Source organism: Phytophthora cinnamomi (genome assembly GCF_018691715.1).
Source record: "Phytophthora cinnamomi strain GKB4 chromosome Unknown Contig19, whole genome shotgun sequence".
Lineage (NCBI taxonomy): Eukaryota > Oomycota > Peronosporomycetes > Peronosporales > Peronosporaceae > Phytophthora > Phytophthora cinnamomi.
In genome coordinates this window covers 32,571-54,929 of record NW_027150952.1, presented here as the reverse complement: position 1 = coordinate 54,929, position 22,359 = coordinate 32,571, and the positions used below count along the sequence as shown (strand labels likewise).

At 52.4% G+C, this 22,359-nt stretch overlaps 7 protein-coding genes across 7 annotated transcripts; 5 read left to right on the top strand and 2 right to left on the bottom strand.

Annotated features, from left to right (window-relative positions):
• Nucleotides 1–2,512: 2,512 nt before the first annotated feature.
• On the top strand, nucleotides 2,513–4,048 carry IUM83_12958 (uncharacterized protein; the record flags this gene model as incomplete). The annotated part of the gene is made up of 2 exons (XM_067937606.1): nucleotides 2,513–3,662; nucleotides 3,729–4,048. The coding sequence occupies 2 exons, from the start codon at nucleotides 2,513–2,515 to the stop codon at nucleotides 4,046–4,048; spliced, it is 1,470 nt and encodes a 489-aa protein (XP_067795698.1).
• A 3,504-nt stretch (nucleotides 4,049–7,552) lies between these two features.
• On the top strand, nucleotides 7,553–8,100 carry IUM83_12957 (Kazal-like serine protease inhibitor; the record flags this gene model as incomplete). Its single annotated transcript, XM_067937605.1, has 2 exons — nucleotides 7,553–7,715; nucleotides 7,778–8,100. The coding sequence occupies 2 exons, from the start codon at nucleotides 7,553–7,555 to the stop codon at nucleotides 8,098–8,100; spliced, it is 486 nt and encodes a 161-aa protein (XP_067795816.1).
• Nucleotides 8,101–11,013: 2,913 nt separating this feature from the next.
• On the top strand, nucleotides 11,014–11,289 carry IUM83_12956 (Kazal-like serine protease inhibitor domain and phox-like domain-containing protein; the record flags this gene model as incomplete). Its single annotated transcript, XM_067937604.1, has 2 exons — nucleotides 11,014–11,128; nucleotides 11,195–11,289. The coding sequence occupies 2 exons, from the start codon at nucleotides 11,014–11,016 to the stop codon at nucleotides 11,287–11,289; spliced, it is 210 nt and encodes a 69-aa protein (XP_067795817.1).
• A 5,121-nt stretch (nucleotides 11,290–16,410) lies between these two features.
• Nucleotides 16,411–16,802, bottom strand: IUM83_12955 (uncharacterized protein; the record flags this gene model as incomplete). The annotated part of the gene is made up of 2 exons (XM_067937603.1): nucleotides 16,411–16,636; nucleotides 16,720–16,802. The coding sequence occupies 2 exons, from the start codon at nucleotides 16,800–16,802 to the stop codon at nucleotides 16,411–16,413; spliced, it is 309 nt and encodes a 102-aa protein (XP_067795818.1).
• Nucleotides 16,765–17,010, top strand: IUM83_12954 (Kazal-like serine protease inhibitor domain and phox-like domain-containing protein; the record flags this gene model as incomplete). The annotated part of the gene is made up of 1 exon (XM_067937602.1): nucleotides 16,765–17,010. The coding sequence occupies one exon, from the start codon at nucleotides 16,765–16,767 to the stop codon at nucleotides 17,008–17,010; it is 246 nt and encodes an 81-aa protein (XP_067795819.1).
• A 167-nt stretch (nucleotides 17,011–17,177) lies between these two features.
• IUM83_12953 (uncharacterized protein) lies at nucleotides 17,178–17,585 on the top strand (the record flags this gene model as incomplete). The annotated part of the gene is made up of 1 exon (XM_067937601.1): nucleotides 17,178–17,585. The coding sequence occupies one exon, from the start codon at nucleotides 17,178–17,180 to the stop codon at nucleotides 17,583–17,585; it is 408 nt and encodes a 135-aa protein (XP_067795814.1).
• Nucleotides 17,586–17,792: 207 nt separating this feature from the next.
• On the bottom strand, nucleotides 17,793–19,866 carry IUM83_12952 (ATP-binding Cassette (ABC) Superfamily; the record flags this gene model as incomplete). Its single annotated transcript, XM_067937600.1, has 2 exons — nucleotides 17,793–17,858; nucleotides 17,935–19,866. 2 exons carry the CDS (start codon nucleotides 19,864–19,866, stop codon nucleotides 17,793–17,795), a joined length of 1,998 nt encoding a protein of 665 aa, XP_067795815.1.
• Between the last annotated feature and the right edge of the window lie 2,493 nt (nucleotides 19,867–22,359).

Below are 22,359 nucleotides of genomic sequence, written 5' to 3'. Positions count from 1 at the left end.
ATCGCCAGCAATGTTGTCGAGTTGGATGGCAAGTCATCGACAAAAGAGTTGGATATTCCCAGATCCATGCAGTATTGGTGCTTGCAGCAGATACTTATTTTTTTTTCTTCAATTGCCAGACTTAAAACCATCGCCGCAATTTGTTCGGTTCTCGAAAATAGCTCCTAACTAAGTTAGGGGCAATTCGACTATTGAATAATACCTGCCATGTTTCGAGACACCTCCACGCGGTGGGTTCGCAGCATCAGCGATGTACACAGCCGCCATAATGCTTCGGAGCTCAGTGTGATGGCTGTGGTGCCGTCATCTACTCGCAGCCGAAATGGACTCGTCATTCAACCCGGTCTATTCGTCTCGTGAAGGTCGGCGGATGGATCTACAAACTTGTCGATCGATTGCCGGGGCAACACACAGTAAGCAAATTCAACTCGTTCGCCGCGATACGTCTCCAAAAAAGGTGGCTGCGATCCTGCTCTTCACGCCGGTGCCATGCCTGATCACCAATTTGCTCATGGAGTACACCCCGCTAAGCGACTCGGCGTCAGGCCTCACAGGCTCTGGGCTCTTCCAGTTGCGAATGTTTTGCTTAGGCATGATCAGTGCCCTCCTGCCGTCTCTTATCAAGCTCGACTGCGTTCCTGAATCCCCTATGAGCTCGCCAATCATGCGGTTACTGGTTGCTGTATCTCAAACAGCCATTATCCTCGTCATCTATGCGCTGATCTCGCTATCGGCGGACGTGTTCCCAGTGCCGCTGAGCTAACTCACGGCTATACTTCCGATGGCGTTTGCTTGTAGACGCATGATTTACTGACGTGGGACCCAAAATTCCACGACCAAAGCAGTAAAGTGAATTTGTGGGTCACTGGCGAGATGTCCCCGTTGTTCGTGTATCCTACGTTCACAGTCGGGTTCATGGCTTTATCATCAACGGAGCAGTTGTGGGTCTACTTACTAATTCCACTGTTCAAGCTGGTTTTTCGTCGGGTGCTATGGTTAATTACGCAATATGACTATGACCTGATCAACGTCATGACGAGCTGCGTGGGCCAGTTCTACCACGTGCTCTTCATTGTCATGGCTCTGCAGAACTCCAAATCTCTCAGCACCATGGTCGTCATCGCGCTTTTGGGAGTTGTCAGAATGTTGTTGAACTGTCGCTGAATTCTGGATGATTGCAAGAAAATAAGGCGCAGCTGGAAAGCGCTGAGCTCATTAGCGAATGATTTCAGTCAAGCTCTAACTTTTGAACTGGAACGGCGCGTTGCAAGCTTACTGCATCGAAAAAGACCTTCGTTGTTCCTTTCCACTTGCCCTGGGTATCGATGCAGCGACTTTTTGACGCAACACGAAAACGTTCTTCGTGAGCAACAGGTCATCAAGACGGACGTGTGGCTCAAGCTAGCCCGAGTATATCCTTCGCAGGAGACCCGGAAGCCGACTTGACAGACGAACGTCCGTTCACTACGGGTAGTATCCCGCCCATCATTACATCAGAGCTTTGCTCGGTCCAAACGTAGCCCAAGCGTGTGGGTCAGTTCAGCTCCAGAGCTCAGTCCCAGTGCGAAGTATGTGTCCTCGGTGGCTGCGGCGATGCATCAAAGTAAGATTGTTGTTTTTGCAGTGGCTCCCAAACCGCCGATATTTTGTCACACAAGCTGCGACGACCACATTCGAAGGTATGGGGATCTCCGTCGCGAGATTGCTGATGCTCTGTGGGGTGGAGATCGTTTTCTTGGGCATCCAACTCACGCTTATAGCTCGTCGTCTCGGATTGTGAGACGTTTGCCAGCTCGGCTTCGTACTGTGATCGCAACGAATAGTCGTCCACACCAAAACTCTGCAGCTGACGGTGGACATTTTGGCCTTTTCGTAGGGACACACGGGGAACAGACTCATTCTTCCCGTGCATCCAGCACGTTGAGACTGGGGTAGAACAATATGGGCTTTGGTAGCTAAGCTGTCTCTAATCGAACGAGGAATGAGGGCGTTCACATCACTACAAATAGCGTTGCAAAACACTAAACACTCGAGCTCGACCTCAATTCTGATCCAGACTATTTTTCACGTGTGTCTGTGTTTCTGCCATCTACGTAACTTCATCAGACTTTAGTCTCGGACGGCAGGGAGGCGCATGGCTGCGATCACCCCATCTCCAGTGAGTTCGCTGCTGAAATCAAGTGCCCCTGGACGTGGTGTTGGAGGTTGTGCGGAAGCTATTCGAAGATTTAGCAACTTCGCTGGACGATTACCAGGACAATCCTCCGTTAGCAAGCTCGACGCGTTCGAGAGATTTTGCCTGGAGACCTCTCCATCGCGAGTAGTGCTCATAGTTGCGCTCACCCCACTGCTGTGGTTGAGCATCAATCTCCTACTGGAATGCATCCCGCTCAACAACCCAGCCACGGGCTTTTGGGGATCAGGCTACTTCCAGTTGCGTATGTGCTTGGTGTCATTCGGCAGTTCCATTGCTCCAGTTCTGCTAAAGCTAAACTGTGTTCCGGGCTTCCCGATGAATTCTTCACGAGCAATTGCGGCGTATGCTCTCTTTCAAGCGGCGGTGTGCTTGGGCACCAATGCCATTATCTCGTTGGCGGCGGGAGTCTTCCCCGTGCCGTTCAGCCAGTTCACAGTCATCATTCCAATGACCATCAGCGGTCGATTGGTGTTCTTCCGCCACGTACCAGACAACCCTGAGTTTCACACTTTGAGCGATAAGGTGAACCAGTGGCTTGGAATGGAGACGCTTCCGATCCTGGTGTACCCTGTATTCACGGCAATATTCACCGTCCTCACCCCTACGCAGCAGCTTTGGGTGTCTCTACTGCTTCCTGCACTCAAACTGGCAGTTCGACGTGCGCTTTGGGCCGTTGCAAGGCACGACGATGACCTGGTTGGCGTCATAACGTGCTGTGTGGGTCATCTGTATCACGTGCTTTTCACTGCCGTGATCCTGCAGAATGCCAAGTCCTACGAAACATTGGGCGTCGTCGCCGTATTCAACACAGCTCAGATGCTGTATAACTGCAGGTACATTCTGACCGATGCGAAGAAAATTGACGACACAAAGGCGAGGCTTGACGTGAAGGAAGGAGAAGAATTAGCGAGCACTGACAACCTAAACGCGGTGCTGGGTTTTGCTCAACATCTGCGTATCGCCCAGAATCTGCACTGGAGGACTCCGTCCTTGCTGTTGTCGACGTATCTCGGGTATCGAAGTGCTCCATTCCTGCAAATACACGGAGAACTACTACGCGCGACCTCATTGTATAATGCCGTCTATGTCTACAACACGCCCAAAACTGCTGCTAAGCGTGGCCCCCGCAGTAATGTCAGTGCTTCTAATAATGCTGGGCCCCCGACAGTCATCGCTGTCCAACGAGCGTCTGCGACGTCGATAACACTTGGCATGACACGCATCATGCCATGGACTGGCAATGATAACAAGGCATTGCGGCAAAAGTCTGAACACGTGATTCACTTAAAATCTAGGTCTTTTATCAAGCTTCCGCGATCCAAGAGTGATCCTAGTGCCTGGGAGCGCGAAGAAGGCCGACTAGCACGACAAGAAGCTGTGATTCATGCCGTAGCCTCAGCTCTCCACCAGTCCGAGATGATCTTGCTCCGATCCTACATCACCATCAGCATGACGCTATTCTACGGTAAGGACGTACGGATCCTTCTTTTCATTCCACTTATTCTAACGTTCAACTGATTGTATGATGTAGTGGTCTACTTGCAGGCTGTATTTCGACTTAAGAACCGGGAATACTTTGCCACGCTCGTCTACTTGACCACGTTTGACGCCTTAGACAGGACTATTTGCCGTCTCCTGTTGCTGTGTGCCATGGAGAGCGTGTTTTTGGCCATCTACCTCTTGTTGATGTGGCGGCGACTGGGCATATCGGGGGTCCACCAGCTCGCATTTGTCTTGTGGTCGCAGAGGATTCCTGTACAAGCCAAGTTGTACGTCACCACTGTGATTCTCGGATTCCCACTTACTCATAACGGCAACGACAGCATCCTTCGCTTAGACTCCTTCGAGTAAATCCCATTTTCATCGATAATAGAGAACAACTTGACGTACGACGCAGTCATCGCAAATGAGAATAGTTCGATGGGGGCAACGAACCTCGTTTCGTTCACTCCAAATAGACGGAGCAGTAAGTTCATTCCACAATTTTTGAGACCGCGAGCCACTCCAGGTGACGGACGACCAGTCCACCGCGTGCGTATGGCCGACTTGACGGCATGGTTGTCGTAGCACCAAACTCCATAGACGCTGAACCCCAAAGTGAGTTGTCACGAAGAGTATGCGCGCAAATTCGAACTTCCTCGCGATGGCTGTGTTCGCTATGGTCGCGCCTTCCCGGGCAATACACTGCGAGTAAACTCGATGCGTTCGAGAGATTTCAGCTTCAAACTTCGCGTTGGAAAGTGACGACAGTTCTCCTACTCGCGCCGGCTCCTTGTCTATTGGCCAACCTGCTCCTGGAATCGATCCCGTTAGCAGATCCAACTACTGGGTTTTGCCATTCAATAGTTTTCCAGATCCGCCAATTTTTTGCGAGTGTTGCCAGTGTTGGTCAAGATGGATTGTGTCCCGGATTTCTCCGCAAGCTCGTGGAAGCTGGTGGCTTCTTTCGGAGTGATCCAGGGATTGGTCTCAGTCAGTACCAACGCTGTCATTTCGCTCTCTACGGGTGCATTTCCCGTTCTATTCGCACATTTCACACCTTCGATACCAATGGGAGTCATCGGAACTTTTCTTTGCTATCGTCGACAGGTGTGGGGGCCGGAGCTGTCCGATTTCCGGGCCAAAAGCAGCCAAGTGGACTATCGCCTTGGAATGGAGATGCTACCGATATTCGTTTATCCGATTTTCATGGCTCTGGTTATGAGCTTACCACCTCAAGAGTAGCTTTGGCTGTCACTACTGCTCCCCGTTATCAAGCTGTCCTTGAGGCGCTGGCTTTGGCTGGTCTCGAGAAGCGACGGAGACCTTGTCGGAGTCATAACTTGTTGTGTAGGCCACCTGTACCACATCCTCTTCACAGACGTCATTCTCCAGAACGCCAAGTCTTTCGAGACGCTGGCTGTGGACGTGCTCTTCAACACCGGGCAGATGCTGTTAAATTGTCACTATATTGTGGAGGACGCGTCTGAGCTCGAGGACGCAAAGAGACAACTTGCAGGAGAATACCTCAAGAACCTCTCTGATAACAACGCTTACAATGCGATGCGTCCTGCCAACGAGAGCGACATTGCAGCTAAACTACACGCACAACAACCGTCTGCTTAATTGTCGACGTATCCTGGATATCATGGAAAGGTCTTCGTACACAGACACAGCAAGCGAGTCCGCGGGAGCTCGTCCCTAAGTTTACCGTCGCTGGCTCACGTAAAGAGAATAAGTATCACGCCGCTCAGGAGAATTCAACAAGACGGCGGTCGCAGTCGATCAGACTCAAAGACAATGTCAGGATCTTGGTCCAAACAGGGGAGCGGGTTAGTGCAGGTGCTGCCAACGACTGACAACGCCGTGCCGAATCAACGCCGGACCATTTCTTGGGATGCTTCCAGCTCCCAAGCGCAGCTTTTACTACAATTCATTAACGCCCTGGAGCCATCAAACGCCTTGTCCGCAGAACCACATTCAACTGTTGAACGCGAACTTTACGTCCAGCGCGTTTTTATCCATTCTCCACCAGACCGAAATGATTCTCCTTCGCTCCTACATCACTATCTTAGCGACCTCCTTCTACGGTAAGTTGCTGTGTAGGATGCCCGCTTTAGCTATCGTTGAACCACTAACGTAATTGCGTTAAGTTATCTATCTGCTGTACATATTTGAGCTGCCCAACCGTTCGTACTTCGCGACTCTGGTCGCCGTACCAACTATTGGCGACGTTGGTAAGACAAGTCGGCGCCTGCTGCTACTGTGCAGTCTCGAGATCGTCTTCCTAAGCATTTCCTTGGGGTTGATGAAAAGTCCGTTGGGGATATCGGGTCTCCATCAACTTTCATTCGTGCTACGCTCGCAGTATATCCTCGTCCAGGCTAAGTTCGTGGTTCTCAGTCTCGTGATTCTCGGATCCCCACTCGCTCACTATGGCAACAGTGTCATCTATCGTTTAGGATCGCGATAACACTCGACCTACTTAATCATAACAAACCTATCGTATTTAGAGTTCTGCTTTTTATAGTTGAAATGCTAGTCGTCAAACTGCCTGCTCGTCTGTGAGAAGCTGCTATGGTCGCTGTCTTGCCAGCGCCTTCAGACTTTTTGCCTTCCCTACGACCCGTCCACTTCGAATGGCTCCAAGTTTTCGCCGGGCGTCTTCCTGGGGAGTACACGGTGGCCAAGTTAGACGCGTTTGACCGATTTCGACGCAGAACCTCGTCGTGGCAGGTAGCTGGGATTCTGCTACTGACGCCAATGGGGTGTTTGATCGCCAATGTATTAATCGAGAGCATTCCGCTCGCTGACCCTGCAACGGGGTTCTATGGGTCTATTCACTTTCAGATCAGGAACTTCCTGGCGGGAACGACAGTCATGATGACTTTGATCACGACGAAAGTCTCCTGTATGTCGACCCTCACATCTCGATCGTGGAAGTTCATTTGCGGCACAAGTCTGGCGCTTGCAAGCGTAGCCATCGCTACGAACGCGATTATGGCAATCGCTTCCGACGTGTTTCCACTTCCGTTTACTCAGTTTGCTCCTACAGGACCCATGGTAGTCATCGGAGTCTTGATTAATCGCCGCTTCCTAGAAACACCAGACAACCGAGCTAGACTTCAACGACTTGACCGGTGGCTGGCGATGGATCTGGCGCCAATTCTCATCTACCCTATCGTCACCGCGATATTCATGGCGGTTCCGTCGGATCAGCAGCTGTGGCTGTCCTTGCTTCTTCCGGTCTTGAAACTCTTCTTACGATACTTGCTCTGGTTGGTCGTGAGGGAAGAAATCGACTTGGTGGGTGCCGCTACGTGCAGTGTCGGCCATCTTTACCATATTCTGTTCACGGTCATGTGTCTGCAAAATGCAAAATCCCTGAAGACGTTCGCTGTTGTCGTAGGGGTCAACACTGTCCAAATGCTGCTCAACTGTAGAGGGATCCTTCAAGACTCGAACGAGATTCGCAGAATAGCTGAAGAGCTTAGAGAATTGACGAACGGAATCCACGACGACACGGTCAGTTCAGCGCTTGTTATTTCCCAGCACGAAGGCGTGTCCAAGTTGCTCCATCGCAAGAGACTATCGCGCTTCTTTTCTTTGTTCCCGGGATACCAACACGAAGGCTACGTTTTAAAACATCACAAACTACTGCAACTCGAGCGACAGGACTCCTCCGGAAGTGTCTTCTATCGAAGTAGCAGGCATGGCAGCGTGTCAAACTTGGCGACAACTTCAACAGTTGACAGAACAGCAGACTCTGCCGCCAAAGCCCTCACGCCTATCCTTCCACGGGTGGACTCCAAAAGGTTTTGTCGGAGGGGATCAGCTGACGCTTGCGGAGCTGAACAATCGGTGTTACCTTTAGCAATGCATGAGAGCAGCAAAGCTCGAAGTTGTCAAGCGTATGAGTCGCACACAGAGCTCACCAGGCAACAGGAAGTGTATGTGCGGCAAGTCACCTCGGCGCTGCATCAAACTGAAGTCGTTCTTCTACGATCCTATATCAGCATCTTCGTGCTACCATTCTACGGTCAGTGGGCTGCAGTCATATCCAAATGTCCTTCCTGGCTGACTTGTCTGATTTTATTGCAGGACTCTACCAGGCACTGATTTTCTCACTACCCAACCGTAAGTACTTCATCACCATGGCCACGACCATGACGTTCGACGCAGTGGCTAGCATGATCTTCCACATGCTCGTGCTCTGCTGTCTAGAAATTTTGTTTTTGGTCATGTACATGGTCCTGATCTTTCGCCGGCTGGGCTTTTCGGGAATCCACCAGCTTGCGTTCGTGCTTTGGTCTCAGCGAATCCTCATCCAAGGCAAGTTCGTCATGCTCCCGATCATGATCCTTGGGTTCCCACTCGCACATTTCGGCAATGGGATTATATTTAAGATCAAAGGGCAAGAGTAGTGTCTTGCAACAACACTCGTTGAATCTAGAAGCGAAGCCGAAGTACTAAGGCTGGATTTTTTCAATTTGAGATCCATTGCTGTCACTTAGCGAATACGCTCGCTACCACTAAGGCTGGATGTAGTCAAAGTTGTGAAGTTTTCGTCAAACCGTTTTCGGTTCGGGAAGTCCACCAGAAATAAACGCTCTCGTTCCCATGCGGGATTGTTCGTCGCCGGAAGGGGACGAGTCATTATTTGTTCTTGATCATTCACGGACTCAGTCTGCCTAGATCAGCAGCTCTGAGATATGGCTGTCGTAGCACCAGTCGCAACAGCTACGCATCCTCGCTCCAATCGACTGCATCGGACTACTCGCTCCATTTTTCGATGGGTTTACGCTCTTGTGATACGCTTGCCAGGACGATACAGCGTCAGCAAACTCGCATCGTTCGAGGAATTCCAGCAACGACATTCACGTCGGCACGTAGCCGCAATTCTCGCTCTGACGCCGATACCGTGTTTGCTGGTAAACCTACTGCTAGAAGCGATCCCACTAGCGGATCCGGTGAAGGGATCCTCCCACTCCATTGCTTTTCAAGTCCGTATTTCATCGCGAGTGCTCTCCAAAACATTCTACCAGCAATGGTTAAGAAGGACTGCGTCCCAGACTTCCCTACGGGTTCATGGATAATGATAATAGCTTTCGGGTTAGTTCAAGCGCTGGTTGGCGTTAGCACAAATGCTATCATATCTGCCGCAACTGGAGTTTTTTCCGGTGCCTTTCACGCAATTCACGCCCATTGTACCGATGACAATCATAGGGTCTTTGATTTGCTACCGACGACAGGCGTTGGGTCCCAAAGTGGCGAATTTTCGATCGAGAGCACCCAAGTGGACAATCGCCTCGGAATGGAGCTACTCCCCATGGTCGTCTACCCTACGTTCTCCGCGATTTTTATGGCTCTATCCTCGCTAGGACAGCTTTACCTGTCATTAATGCTTCCAGTGATCAAACTGGCAATGCGGAGGTGGCTGTGGCTAGTGACCAAAAATGATGAAGATCTTGTTGGAGTCATCACGTGCTGTGTGGGTCACTTTTATCATCTTCTATTTACTGGAGTGCTGTTCCAGAACGCCAAATCTTACGAGGTGATGGCAGCCATCTCAATATTTAACGTTGTCCAAATGGCGACCAACTGCCGAACGATAGTACAGGAAGCAACATCTTTGGACAACGCTAGAAATGAATTAGAAAAGGACTTCGCTCGCACAATGCCAACCAACGTTGTCAGCTGTGCACTGCACTTCGCCCATCAAGATGATGTAGCAGTCAAACCGCACGCCCAGCATCCCTCAGCACTCATGTCAACCTATCCCGGGTATCATGGAAATCGTTCATGATCCGGCACAGAAACCTGTTCAGAGGCATCTCGCCAACGCTCCATCCACCCCCTGCGCCGATTCAAAGCAACTCCGAAACCAAAGCGGAGAGAGAGCGGAAAATAGGTGGATTTGCCTCGGTGATCCCATTAGATAAATTATTTCCACCAACCGATGTAGTTATACAAGACGCCGTTGGGCTCCTCCACCATTCCCAACTACTGCCAGCAATGCCGTCTACGATGTCGGTGACCGAGCCTCGTTGGACTATCGCACGTGAATCCTACGTCCAGAGTCTTGCTTGCGCTCTTCACCAGACTGAAATGATCGTGCTTCGTTCTTACATCACCATTTTTGCAGCGTCCTACTACGGTAAGGGACGTTTTGTTGTGATAGTTGAGTCTGTCCTGTTTCTAACTGGTTAGAAAGTGTTGCAGTCGCCTACCTGGCCTACATCTTCGTCCTACCGAACCGCACCTACTTCGCTACTTTCGCCACGATGACGAAGTTAACAGACGTCAAAGCCACAGCAATTCGATTGCTGCTAATGTGTACTTTGGAAGTGGTGTACGTCTGTATCTACATTCGGCTCATTCAACGTCGACTAGGAGTCTCGGCGATCTACCAGCTTGCGTTTGTGTTGCGGACCCCGTGGATCATCGTCCACACCAAGTTCGTGATGCTGAGCCTCGTCATTCTTGGGTTTCCACTCGAGCACTATGGCCACGGCATCATCTACGATCTAGGCAAACACCCAAATGGGTCATGGTAGGACGAGCTTTGACGTGCACTTAATTAGTTTTTCCAGCCTCCGGTCAGACTGTCGCCGTGGACTGTGGTTCGTGTAGTTTCGTCCAACTACAAATATGCTGGGCATTTTCATCTTCCTGTCTTGATTTATGGTTCGTCAACCGTGGATGCGCCAGCGGTGAGCAGAGGTCGAGTGGTGAAGCTTGACTATTTGCGCTGCCGTGCATTTTCATCGATGAGACTGTTCTTGGCGGCAGACACGCCAACCATTGCTCGTTGGCCACTCCCGAGCGTGTTCAACTGGATCACAGATTTTGTTTCCTGCTTCCCGGAACGATATGCCATCAGTAAACTCGATGCATACGAACAATTTCGACTGAAGACCCCGCGCTGGCAGGTAGGTGCTATACTTCGCTACCATGCTCGCTGGTAAATAAGCCATCACATCGCTGACCCTGCAACAGCTTTCCGCCACTCGTTTACTTTCCAACTTCGCCAACTTCTCACGAGTTCCATCCAGAATACATTTACAGCAATGTGCAAGAAGGACTGCGTCCCAGAATTCCCCATCGGCTCGATTTTGCCCAAAACGGGCTTTGGAATCGTCCAAGGGCTAGTCACGCTTTCAACCAACATTTTTATTGCTCTCGCGACTGACGTATACCCAGTGCCATTCAATATGTTCACGCTAATCATTCCGATGACCATAGTTGGATGCGTGCTATGTTTCCATCGTCAGCTTCGGGCCCCAGAACGTCGTGCTTTACAAGCCAAGTGCAGGCGCGTGGGCCATCAACTAGGCATGGCACCGCTCCCGATTGTAGTGTACCCTATTTTGAGCGCCTTCTTCGTGGCCTTATCACCACGCGAGCAGGTTTGGCTGTCGCTGTTGCTACCTCTGCTCAAGTTGTCGCTGCGTCGCGGTCTCTACTTTTTCTCGAAAGTGGACGAAGATCTCATTGGGGTAACTACGTGCTGTGCAGGGCACTTGTACCACATCATGTTCAAGGATGTCATTCTTCACAATGCCAAGTCCTATCAGACGTTCGCGTTCATCCGCCTGTTTAACACTGTGTAAAAGGTCCTCGACCGCTTGCTCATTACTGGAATGACAGCATTTACGAGCTAAGCAAACCAAGTTGTTAATGAGATTCAGACATCCTTTAATTTAACATTGTATTTTAAAAGCTAGTACAGCTACATGTGAATTTTTCGACACGATGCTTGATTTTCCGTCTGCACGTCCATCTACTAAGCCCATAAGCGTTGCAGCTCAAAATGAAGGATAAGATGCTAGTTCACCAAGTGCATCAAGTTCATCAGAGCTCTAAATAGCAGCATTATTTTGTGCACTTCCTTGTTGTCCTTATTACTGACCTCCTTGGGTCACTGGGAATTCCGTCTCTTAGTTCGTCCGTTGTATTGCTGATCATCGCTCTGAATAAGTATGCTTCCAACCAGCACAAATCCTACTCTTTCCTGTCCACGATATGGAAGCTGCATTCACTCTTTCTGGTAGCGGGTCTGTATATTCGTAGGGCGCCTTCCTGGGCAGTACACGGTCGGTAAATTCAGACCTCTCGGTGGGAGGTTGCTGGAATACTTATACTGTCAATTTTGCCGTGCTTCCTTGTTAACCTAGTGATGGAATCTGCCCACTGCAAGATAGTTTCGACACTCGCTCAGTTTTCCAGCGCGGCATTTCCTAACAACCTCCATCCAAAATTTACCCTCGGGGCTGATCAAGAAAGACTGCGTGCCAGAATTTCCGGCTGGGTCATGGACTGCATTGATGGTATTTGGCTTAATTCAAGGGACTATTTCCATCGGGACGAAAGTTGTGGTCGCGGTCTGCTCACACGTTTATCCCGTGCCATTCTCGTTGTTCACACCAATGGTTCCGAAGGCAGTGATGGGGTCGATTGTATGCTACCACCGGCAGAGAGCGGGGCCAGAATATCGCGCCTTTCGAGCCAAGTGCACCAAGGACGATTGCCGCCTCGGGATGGAGTTCCTTCCTATTATCATCTACTCTACTTTCACTGGTGTATCCATGGCTTTATCGTCAAACCAACAACTTGGGTTATCTATGCTCCTCCCCGTGATTAAGCTCGCACTTCGACGATGGCTTTGGTTAGTCTCAAAGGATGGTCAAGACCTCGTAGGGGTAGTTTCTTGCTGCACCGATCACTTTTATCATATTCTGTTCACCAACCTGATTCTTGAGAATGCCAAGTCGGCAAGGACGCTACTTTTCGTTGGAATGCTCAACACAATCCAGACGCTGTTCATTTGTCGTTACATAATACGCGCTGCTGTAACACTGAACGATACGAGAGAGCAACTTCAACGCGACAAACAAGTTTGGCAACTGGTGATGCCATCTACACGGAGTTGCATCTTACCCGTAATGAGTCTGTTGCAATGAGCTTGCAGTCCAAGTTTCCGTCAACGCTTTTATCGGCATACCCATCGTACAGTGACGAGGCCTTCACTGCATCGTACAATACGGTGTTTCAAGTGCTTGAAGCACGGGTGTCTTCACCCACCGAAATAATCCAGCGTCCATCAGCTCAAAAACTCAACAAACGGTTCGGTCGAGTGGGAGAACAACCGAATCATTATCCAATCTTTTGGAAACGAGAATGTCCAAGTGAAAACAGACACCCCGCGTCAGCTGACCCTGTTAGCTCTCCACGAGATCAAGGTCCAGGCATCCTCAAAGAAATTAGTTGCGGAGCTCCACTCAACAGATTCTCGGGAGGTTTTTATCAATGGCGTTACCTCCGCACTTCACCAGATGGAGGTCATTCTCCTGCGATCGTATATCACGATCACTACATTGTTGTTCTACGGTGCGTTACGAAAATGCGACCAGCTCTCCTTTGTCAGATTTTAACATTGTGCACTTGTGTTGCAATTATCTGAATAGGCATCTACGAAGTACTTGGGATTCACCTTCGCGATGCCCAATCGAGTGTACATTGCCACGCTGGCCTCGATCACAACAATCAATGACATAGCGAAAACCTCCAAACATTTTCTTTATCTATGTGATCATTTCCGCAAGCACCTACCTCGCCCTGATCCAGCGTCGACTTGGAATGCCCGGACTGTACCAGCTTGCACTTGTTCTTCGATCTCAGGGGATTCTGGTCCAAGCCAAGTTTCTGAGGTTGTCTCTGATGCTTCTAGGGTTCCACTCGTACATCACGGGAACGGGGCCATTTACAATCTTCACACAGCCTGATGAAAATTTGAAGCACCAGAGATATTAAAGCTCATTCCCAGGTCCTGGTGTTGTCATCGTGATTCAAATCGTAGGCTTTTTATAGTGTCACAATAGTTTAGTACTGTTTTCTAAGCCCACACCCACGCACGGCATTCTGTTCCGTCGCTCCAATGGCAACTGTGTCACCCATACCGTTAGGTAATCAGCTCGCTCTGCGTTCGGCTACAAGGAGCACGCAAGTTTTGAGGGTTGTCGGCCGACGGGCATTACGTGCTGTTGGACGAATTCCTGGGGAGTACTCCATTGCAAAGCTGGACACGTTCGACCGTTTTCGAACAGATACAACAACCTCAAGGGTGTTATCCATCCTAATCCTGACCCCAGTGCCGTGTTTCGTTCTCAACTTTATTATCGAAAGTATCCCGCTCACCGACCCAGCAACAGGGCTTCAAGGATCTCTACACTTTCAGATTCGAAGCTACCTTACAAGCCTGGTTTTCACAGCTATGCCCCTGTTCGTGAAAATTGCTTTTTTGCCGAACCTATCGACGGTAACATGGAGATTTATCTTCGCGTACGGGATGGTGATGGCGACGGTGGGGACTACAACTAGTGTCGTAATTGCTGTCGTGGCACGAGTCTTTCCCGTGCCATTTACCCAGTTTGCCCCTGCCGGTCCGATGGCAATTGTTGGCTTTATGCTCAACCGCCTACTTCCGCGAAGTCCAGAGACTAAACAACGGGTTGAAAAGATCAATGTGTGGCTGACGATGGACACGCTCCCGGCTGTTGTTTACCCCGTCTTAACTGCCGTCTTCATGTCGCTCGAATCTACCCAACAACTTTGGTTATCCTTACTATTACCAGTGATTAAGCTTCTTGTGCGCCACGTTTTGTGGTTGATGTTAAGGCAGGATGTAGATGTTGCCGGCGCAATTATGTGTGGTGTCGGTCACCTCTATCACGTTCTGTTCACGGCCATGTGCCTTCAGCATGCTAAATCATTGGAGACGCTAGCGGCTATTATAGGGGTGGGCACCCTGCAAATGGCTATGAATTGCCATGATATTCTGAAAGATGGAGAAAAGCTGCAGAGAGCTAAAGACGAACTCCGAGCCTTCGAGATTGTCTCAACGGAGGATATTATATCGGCTGCTCTGCATCTAGCTCAACAAGAGCCACTGCCCAAGCTTCTTCACCGAAAGTCACCGTCTGGTATGTTTTCAAGCTTCCCGGGCTTTCAGAGTATCAACTTCGTGAAAAGACATCAGAAATTATTGCAAGATGAGCCTTCAGTAACCAGAAGCGGTGATCCTCTCGTTGGCAACCAAATTGTACAAAACCCTAGTCGAAGCAGCAGGTACCGAAGCCTACTCCGAGTCAAATCGTTATTGAAGCAAACGACCTATTCTATTGGGCACAGCTTTGCTTTGATTTCCCCATTATCTGCCGTTCCCCTTGCTGACTCTCGTCTAGATCCACAAGGAACAGGGCAAGACGTTTTACCAAAAGAGAATGATGTTAGTAGCCGAACAGACCACTCTTTCCAAGCAAAAATTGACTCTACCCGACAACGCGAAATGTTCGCCGATTGCGTTAACTTTACAATGCACCAGACGGAAATTACCCTGCTCAGGTCCTACATCACCATCTTTATGCTGTTTTTCTACGGTGAGCAACTTTTTGTGATCCTTAGCTTTTTCTATATGCAGTAAGCTTACAGTTTTGTATGGTTGTAGGGAATTATCTGACACTTGTTTACCGGTTGCCCAACCGCAAGTTTTTCTTCACTATGGCTACCATGACCTCGCCCAGCGCGATTAATAGCACGGTTTCCCACTTGTTCCTACTGATAGTAGCGGAAGTGGGGTTTCTGGTGATGTACCTAGTCCTAATCTCGCGCCGACTGGGACTGCCAGGTATTCAACTTCTCGCGTTCGTGCTGTGGTCACAGCGGGTGCTTCTTCAAGCAAAATTTTTGGCATTGACCATTATGATTCTAGGTTTCCCGCTAGAACACTGCGGCAATGGCATCATATACAAGCTCAGGACGGTGTAATATCGCTGACAGCAGTTATCCGAGAAGTAAAGCAAAATACGAGCCGATATTCAGATGGTGACTGTGTCACCAACGCCTGTAGTTTTTCACTCGGCCCTACGTCGAGTTCGGAGGAGTGCGTGGATTGTTCCGCGTTACGGCGCGATGGTTGAGGTGAATTACTGCGACTTCCAGGGCAGTATACCATCGCCAAGCTTGATGGGTGCAACCAGTTTCAAGAGCAGGTGACGCGTTTAACGCTGGCCAAAGATCTGGTGCTGAGCCCAATTCCGTCTTACCGATGCGACCATGGAAATTTACTTCGGGTTGTGGCGTGGCCCTTGTTGACGTCGGGATCGGCTCCAACACGATTGTCTCGGTTCTTGTGGGTGTTTTTCCTGTGCCATTCGGCCAATTCGCGCCTGCCAGCACTTCAGCAACCGCTACGCGAACTGGTTTGGTTCGTGTTTAAAGATGATCTGGATCTGGTAGGGCCTACCAGTTGCACGATCGAGCAGTTATACCACGTTCTCTTCACAACGATGTGTCCACAAAACGTGAAATCGCCCGAGACGCTGACTGCTGTGAATAACCTCTCGAACGCTGAGATATTCTGTTCTGAAGGATGCCGACGCGCTGGACAGGTCACGAAAGCAACTCGCTGCTTTCGGGATCATGGTCAGTCCGAGTGTTGTCTATGCTGGCTTGAAGTTGGCCGAAGATAAGCACGTAGCGAGGTATCTCCACCATAAAGCACCTTCGCGAATATTTTCGAAGTATCTTGGCTATCAGGGAGTCGGATTCACAGTCAGATATCAAGAGCTTCAGGAAGCGAATGTAGTAGCGTCGTCCGACTCAATGACCCACGATCGTGACTCCTGCCATAGCTCTTGACGAGACAGCAACCACCAAAGTCTGCTCAGCAGTGCTTAGCCCTTGTCTAATCTGGCGACGGCATCTCCGATTCGACTGAGCTTCACTAGAATTACCCCGTTTTCTGGGAATCCGGCGGCGAGCACTCGCGTTGAAGCACTCCAGCATGATTTTCCGGCATCAAAACCGGCAACGATGGCGCGTACGGAGCCGAGAAGCAACCGGAAGGAAACTTTTATCCACTGCGTCACCTCAGAATTACACCAGCCAGAGATCACCTTCCTGCGGTCGTACATCACGATCAATGCGCTGCTTTTCTACTTTTGGTTGTGCTGACCAGTGTAAGTTGTGCGGCAGGCACCTACCTTCTGTCTGCGTACCGGCTGCCTAACCGCAAGTACTTTGCCGCAATGACCACTTTGGCGACGCCCGCCGCACTGGAGAGCATGGTACGCCACTTGCTACTGCTCGACAGCTTGGGTGTGGTCTTTTTGGCGGTGTACCTGGTCCTGGTTTCTCTTCGACTCGGGGTAGTTCTGCTCCGAGCCAAGTTCCTCACGCTGCCACTCATGATCCTGAGCTTCGCGCTGGAGCACTACGGCAACGGTATCATCTTCCAGCTCCGATCCGGACAAACTTCAAGCATCCGGAACTAGTGCGTAGCCGCGACTTCACCTAGTCGCCCAGAGCCAGTCCTTTGCGTGCGAAGAGGCACGAGTAACGGACGGACCTGAGACCCCAAGGTTAGCACACGTCACACAGCGACTCGCGTCCTGCAGAGCTCACCTGCAGCAGCATTTCCTGCCAGGACACGCGAAGCACCATGGCGCCGTCGCTCACCGCTGAAGCACTCGAATCCGCCATCGCCAACGGAGAACCAGTGCAATCCCAGTCACCTCCGAGCTCGTGCGGAAGCTGCGCGTCCACCGAAGACCAGCAGGAGCAGCTCGAGCACTTGGGCGTAGCGGATACCGTGCTCAACGACGACAACTGGAGCTGGCTGCGAGACCTGCTGGACCCCGTGCGAGACGCTGCTGTGAGGAAGCAAGCCAAGGTGTTCTTCGCACGGCTGTTCAAGACGCAGGATGCTGCTGAGATAGACGCCACGCTGTCCGAGATGGAGACCTGGCGTGAAGACCTTGGAGACGAGAGCGCGAGACCCCGCGAACACGAACTGGCACGCGCGCTGTTCCTGTTGGGATATGACAAGCGCATGTCATTAGCTAGATAGAGAAAAGCAACTGATAGAACCTGCGGAAGGCAGCTCGGACTGCGACGCGTTTTGAATCCATAAACACCAAATAGAGACACTACACACCACAACACGCTGTAAGTTGCAATTACGTGTTCGCGGGCTTTAACTGGAAAATCAGGACAAATACACTGCTCGGTATCCCAGGCTGGACGATCTGCAGCCGTATAATTCAGTGGAGTGCGCTTAAGAGCCGAAAGCTTCGTCGGCCTCGTCTATTTTCTTGAACTCGTAGTGACCACGGCCGTCGAACTAAACTCATCAACATGCACAAGCAACAGGCGTCAGCACAGTCAAATAAAACATAGCATTCGTACAAACCACGCACCCGAAGCACGTATTCGTGGTACGTCCAAAGCGACTTGCGGTGCGACACCGTGAAAAGCGTAATGTTCTGCTCGCGGCAGTAGCTGTACATGGCGCCTTCAACGTCGACGCTGACCGCAGATGTGCACTCGTCCAGGATAGCAAACTGCGGCTTGTGGTAGAACAAACGCGCCATGGCCACACGCTGCTTCTCACCGCCAGACAGCACATCCGCCCAGTCGTGAATGACGTCCCATCCGCCTTCACGATCAACCAGGTAGCCGAGTTGAACCTTCTCGAGGAAGTGCATCAAGTCCTCATCCGTGCGTCCCGACGCCTGCATTTCCTTGAGCGAGTGAGGGTAGATAATCTGGTCTCGAAGCGAGCCCAGCGTCAGATACGGTCGCTGCGGGATGTAGAACAGTCCGTTGCGCTCGGGCTTGGTCAACTTGCCGCCGAACATCGGCCACAGCTCGCCCAGAATCCGGAACAGCGAGCTCTTGCCGCATCCGTTGGGGCCCGCCACGACGACATTCATGCCCGACTTGACCTTGATGTTGAGCGAGGGCACCAGCACGTCGCCGTTCGGAGTCACGAGTGGGACGTCCTCGAAGTGGATCACGTGGTCGCGGTACTGGAGCTCGCCCTTGTTCGGGTACAGGCCCAGCGACTCGGCGGACGTGGACTGCGCCTTGGGCTCGTCGGACAGGTCGTCATCGTCGGCCTTGAGCATCGTGCGCTGGTACTTGCCCTGGTCCAGGTCCGTGAGCACGTCGATCATCTCGGTGACGCGGGCGGTGAAGCCCGCGAGCCGCGTGAGCTCGCGGCCGGAGAGCACGAGGCGCCCCATGGCCTCGGACATCTTGAGCAGCATCTTGCCGGAGCGGAAGTAGTCCTCCATGCGCTCGGCGTACGAGGTGTGCTCGAGCCTCTTGTTGTCCGGGTCCAGGAAGGGCTTGGACAGCACGGCGTAGCCCACGACGGTGGCCAGGTACTTGGCCACGATGTTGTCGATGACGCTCATGGAGAAGCGGAACTGCTGCGAGCTGCGCACGAGGTCGATGAGCCGGCGGAAGGACTGGTCCAGGATGCGCTTCTCGCGCACGTTGCCGTTGTAGAACGCGATCTCCTCGCTGTGCGTGATGAGCCGCGCGTTCATGAAGCGGAAGTTGCCCTCCATCTGCTGCTCGGCGATGGTGAAGCGGCTCGTGGGCTGGCGCAGCCACGTGAGGAAGAATCCCGAGGCCACGAGGTAGCTGAGCATGATCACGGGGCCCTCGACGCCAATAGAGCTCGACAGCTTCACGGCGTAAATCCCAATGTCCAGCAGCGGCTTGGACATGTTGGAGTACAGGTCGGCCACCGAGTTGCTGAAGCGCTCGACGTCCACCGTGAGCAGCTGGTCGGCGTTGGCCACGCGGTTGTCCAGGTTGGACACCTTGTAGTAGACGAAGCCCTTGACGTACTGCGCGTACAGGTGCGAGGTGAGCCGCGTCCGGAAGCGCAGGCTCAGCTCCGTGTGGCCGTACTTGAGCAGCGCGTTGACGCACGACATGGGCAGCATGATGGCCACGAAGCGCCGCAGCTGGCGCGCGAAGTCCCGCGGCGAGCGCGAGATGATGGCGCGCTCGATGGCCGTGAACGTGTGCAGCACCACGATGTCGAAGGACGTGCGGGCCACGAGCATGGCCGCCACCAGCGCCGCGAAGCCCACCTCGGCCGACAGCGGCCCGGGCACGATCACGCGGAAGAGCCGCAGGAAGCGGCGCGCGAACTCGCGGTTCACGGCCACTTTGTGGCGCCCGCCCTGCTTCTTCGTCATGAACTCCGAGTCCAGCCGGGCGGCCGCGGCTGCTCGGCGCTGGCCGTGCGCGCGGATGGCCACGGCCAGCGCCACCAGCGACGCCAGCGACGCCGCGCCGGACGCCGCCTGCGCCTTGGACAACGCCGTCATCTGTCCCGATCCTGTCGCGTTCGGTTGTGGCCCGGCGGTTGTGGGTCGGGATCTGGGCGAAAATGGCACGGTGTACCGCCTGACGCGACCGCTGATTGGTCGAGTCGACGTTGACGTAATACGGAGACGCCCGTTTAACGACTTGAAGCGCAAGTCGCGGGTGTGGCCCGTGTGTGGCCCGGAACCATTGTTGCGCTATGAACGAAGGAAATAAGGGAGAGTGGCCATGCAGCTCTGTATTGGAAAGAGTGACCGCTGGCACAAAACCCGACGGTGGCGGAGGATGGAGTCGGCGGAGGACGTACGAAAAGTGGTCATACAATTGAAAGATGTCCCCGAGGCGCACCCGCGAGTGCAAACCCTGCAGTAAAGTGCCAGCTACGACCGAATAGAATTGATTTTAAGAATGCTTGGATGAAATGGTGAAGAAAGAGACCTAGCAAAGGTTGGCAAGCCCCGTACACTACAGGTGCTGCGAGCGCATCGCGGCTGTTCCGTACGGCTTCGACAGCTCCGGCACGAACGGGACCAGCGCGTCGATCTCCGCCTTCACCTCGGGGGTGATCTTGTCCACCGCCTCCATCGCCTTCAAGTTCTGCTCCAGCTGCGCCAGCGTCTTGGCGCCGATCATGACCGTCGACACGTTCTCGTTGCTGACACACCAGGCCAGAGCGAGCTCTGCCATCGACACGCCCAGCTTGTCAGCCACAGGCCTCAGCTTGTCCGCCTTCGCAACACGCTCAGCGAAGTCTGGGGAGTATGCCTTGAACAGCGGGTTCTCCATACGAGAACCCTCGGGAGTGCCCGCACTGTACTTGCCCGTGAGAGCGCCGTACGCCAGCGGCGACCAGGTCGTAAGGCCGAGCTTGTACTTCTTGTACAGGTCGACATACTCGAAGTCCACTTTGTTGCGGTCCAAGATGCTGTAGACGGGTTGCTCCACGATGGGGCGAATCAAACCAAGGCGGTCAGCCACTTCACACGCTTCGCGGATCTCAGCAGCAGTCCATGAGCTCGTGCCCCAGTAGAAAGCCCAACCTTGGGCGATCACGAAGTTCATGGCACGCACAGTTTCCTCGATGGGGGTGTATGGGTCAGGCTGGTGGCAGAAGATGACGTCCACATACTCCTGATCGAGGCGCTTGAGCGAAGCCTTCGTGCCCTCGACGATATGTTTGCGGCTCAGACCTTGCTCGTTGGGCCCGCACTTAGACCCAAAATTCTTCGGCCCGAAGAAAATCTTGGTGGTGATGACCAGGTCCTCGCGGCTCCACGTTCCCTCGGCGATGCCCTTGTTGATGGCAGCGCCCATGTTCCGCTCGGCGAGGCCGCCGCCGTACGCCTCGGCGTTGTCGAAGAAGTTGACGCCGTGCTCGAAGGCGAGCTTCATCATGTCGTACCAGGCGTCGGCCGTGTACTTGTCGTTGACGTCCATCCAGCTGCCGAGCGAGAGCTTGGAGACCAGCAGGCCCGAGTTGCCCAAGAAGCGGTAGGTCATGCGGTTGGGCTTGGCGTCGGTCGAGGCGGCGGCCATGGTGCTTGAGGTGGTGGTTGGTAGTAGTGGTTGAAGTGGGTAGTTGGTTGTCGGCGAATTCCGAAATGATCTCGAGCCTGGCAGGCCAGCGCAACGCTGGACTTGGCTCTCCAGGGGGTCACGTCAATCGAGGGTATCACGATGGCACTGGTCAAGTAATCTTGGCCCGGCTAACCACATCACTTCAACCTGTAACTCCAAGCTGCGAGGAACGAGATCCAAAACGACGACTTCTCCATTAGCCGCCAGCGTTTGACAACGTCAGAGACAGGTGAAGTGCGAGTCCCAGTGGCTCGAGCACAGCACACACAAAAGGTTCTTTCCGCCTTGTGCCGAGCAGATTCTGCCTCTAACAAAGCCAGCCTCTTTGCCCGTGCAGACGAGTTGTTGCCGTACTGTGTTCCCTGTGAAGTAGGCGACTCTAGTCAGCAGCGCAAAGAGCTTTGTGCTCAAGACAGCCTTGTGCGACAACGCTTCTTTTAAGAAGGTTAAAATCTGTTGCGACTCAATCATCAGTTTTAGCGTTGTGAGACATTGTAGGCGGTTAAGCAATCACCACCGGTAAAGTAATCTCGACTTTTTGATTGTCCGACGCACAAGCCCAAGTCATCGGTGACATAAGGAGGAGAACGCGCCTCGGGTGCTTGCATAGTGTGAGGGTGGTCATCTCATTTCTGAATTCACTCGATCACCAACAGCCTCACTCTCCATAATATGACTTCAACGACTCCCGCCAACAACCACCCACGCATGCCGTACGCCTTCCTCGGCAACTCCGGCTTGTTGGTCTCCAAGCTCTCACTCGGCAGTTGGATGGACTACGACGAAAGGTTCACGCCCGAAGCCTGGTACGACATGATGAAGCTCGCCTTCGAGCACGGCGTCAACTTCTTCGACAACGCCGAGATCTATGGCCGCGGCCAGGCAGAGAGGAACATGGGCGCTGCCATCAACAAGGG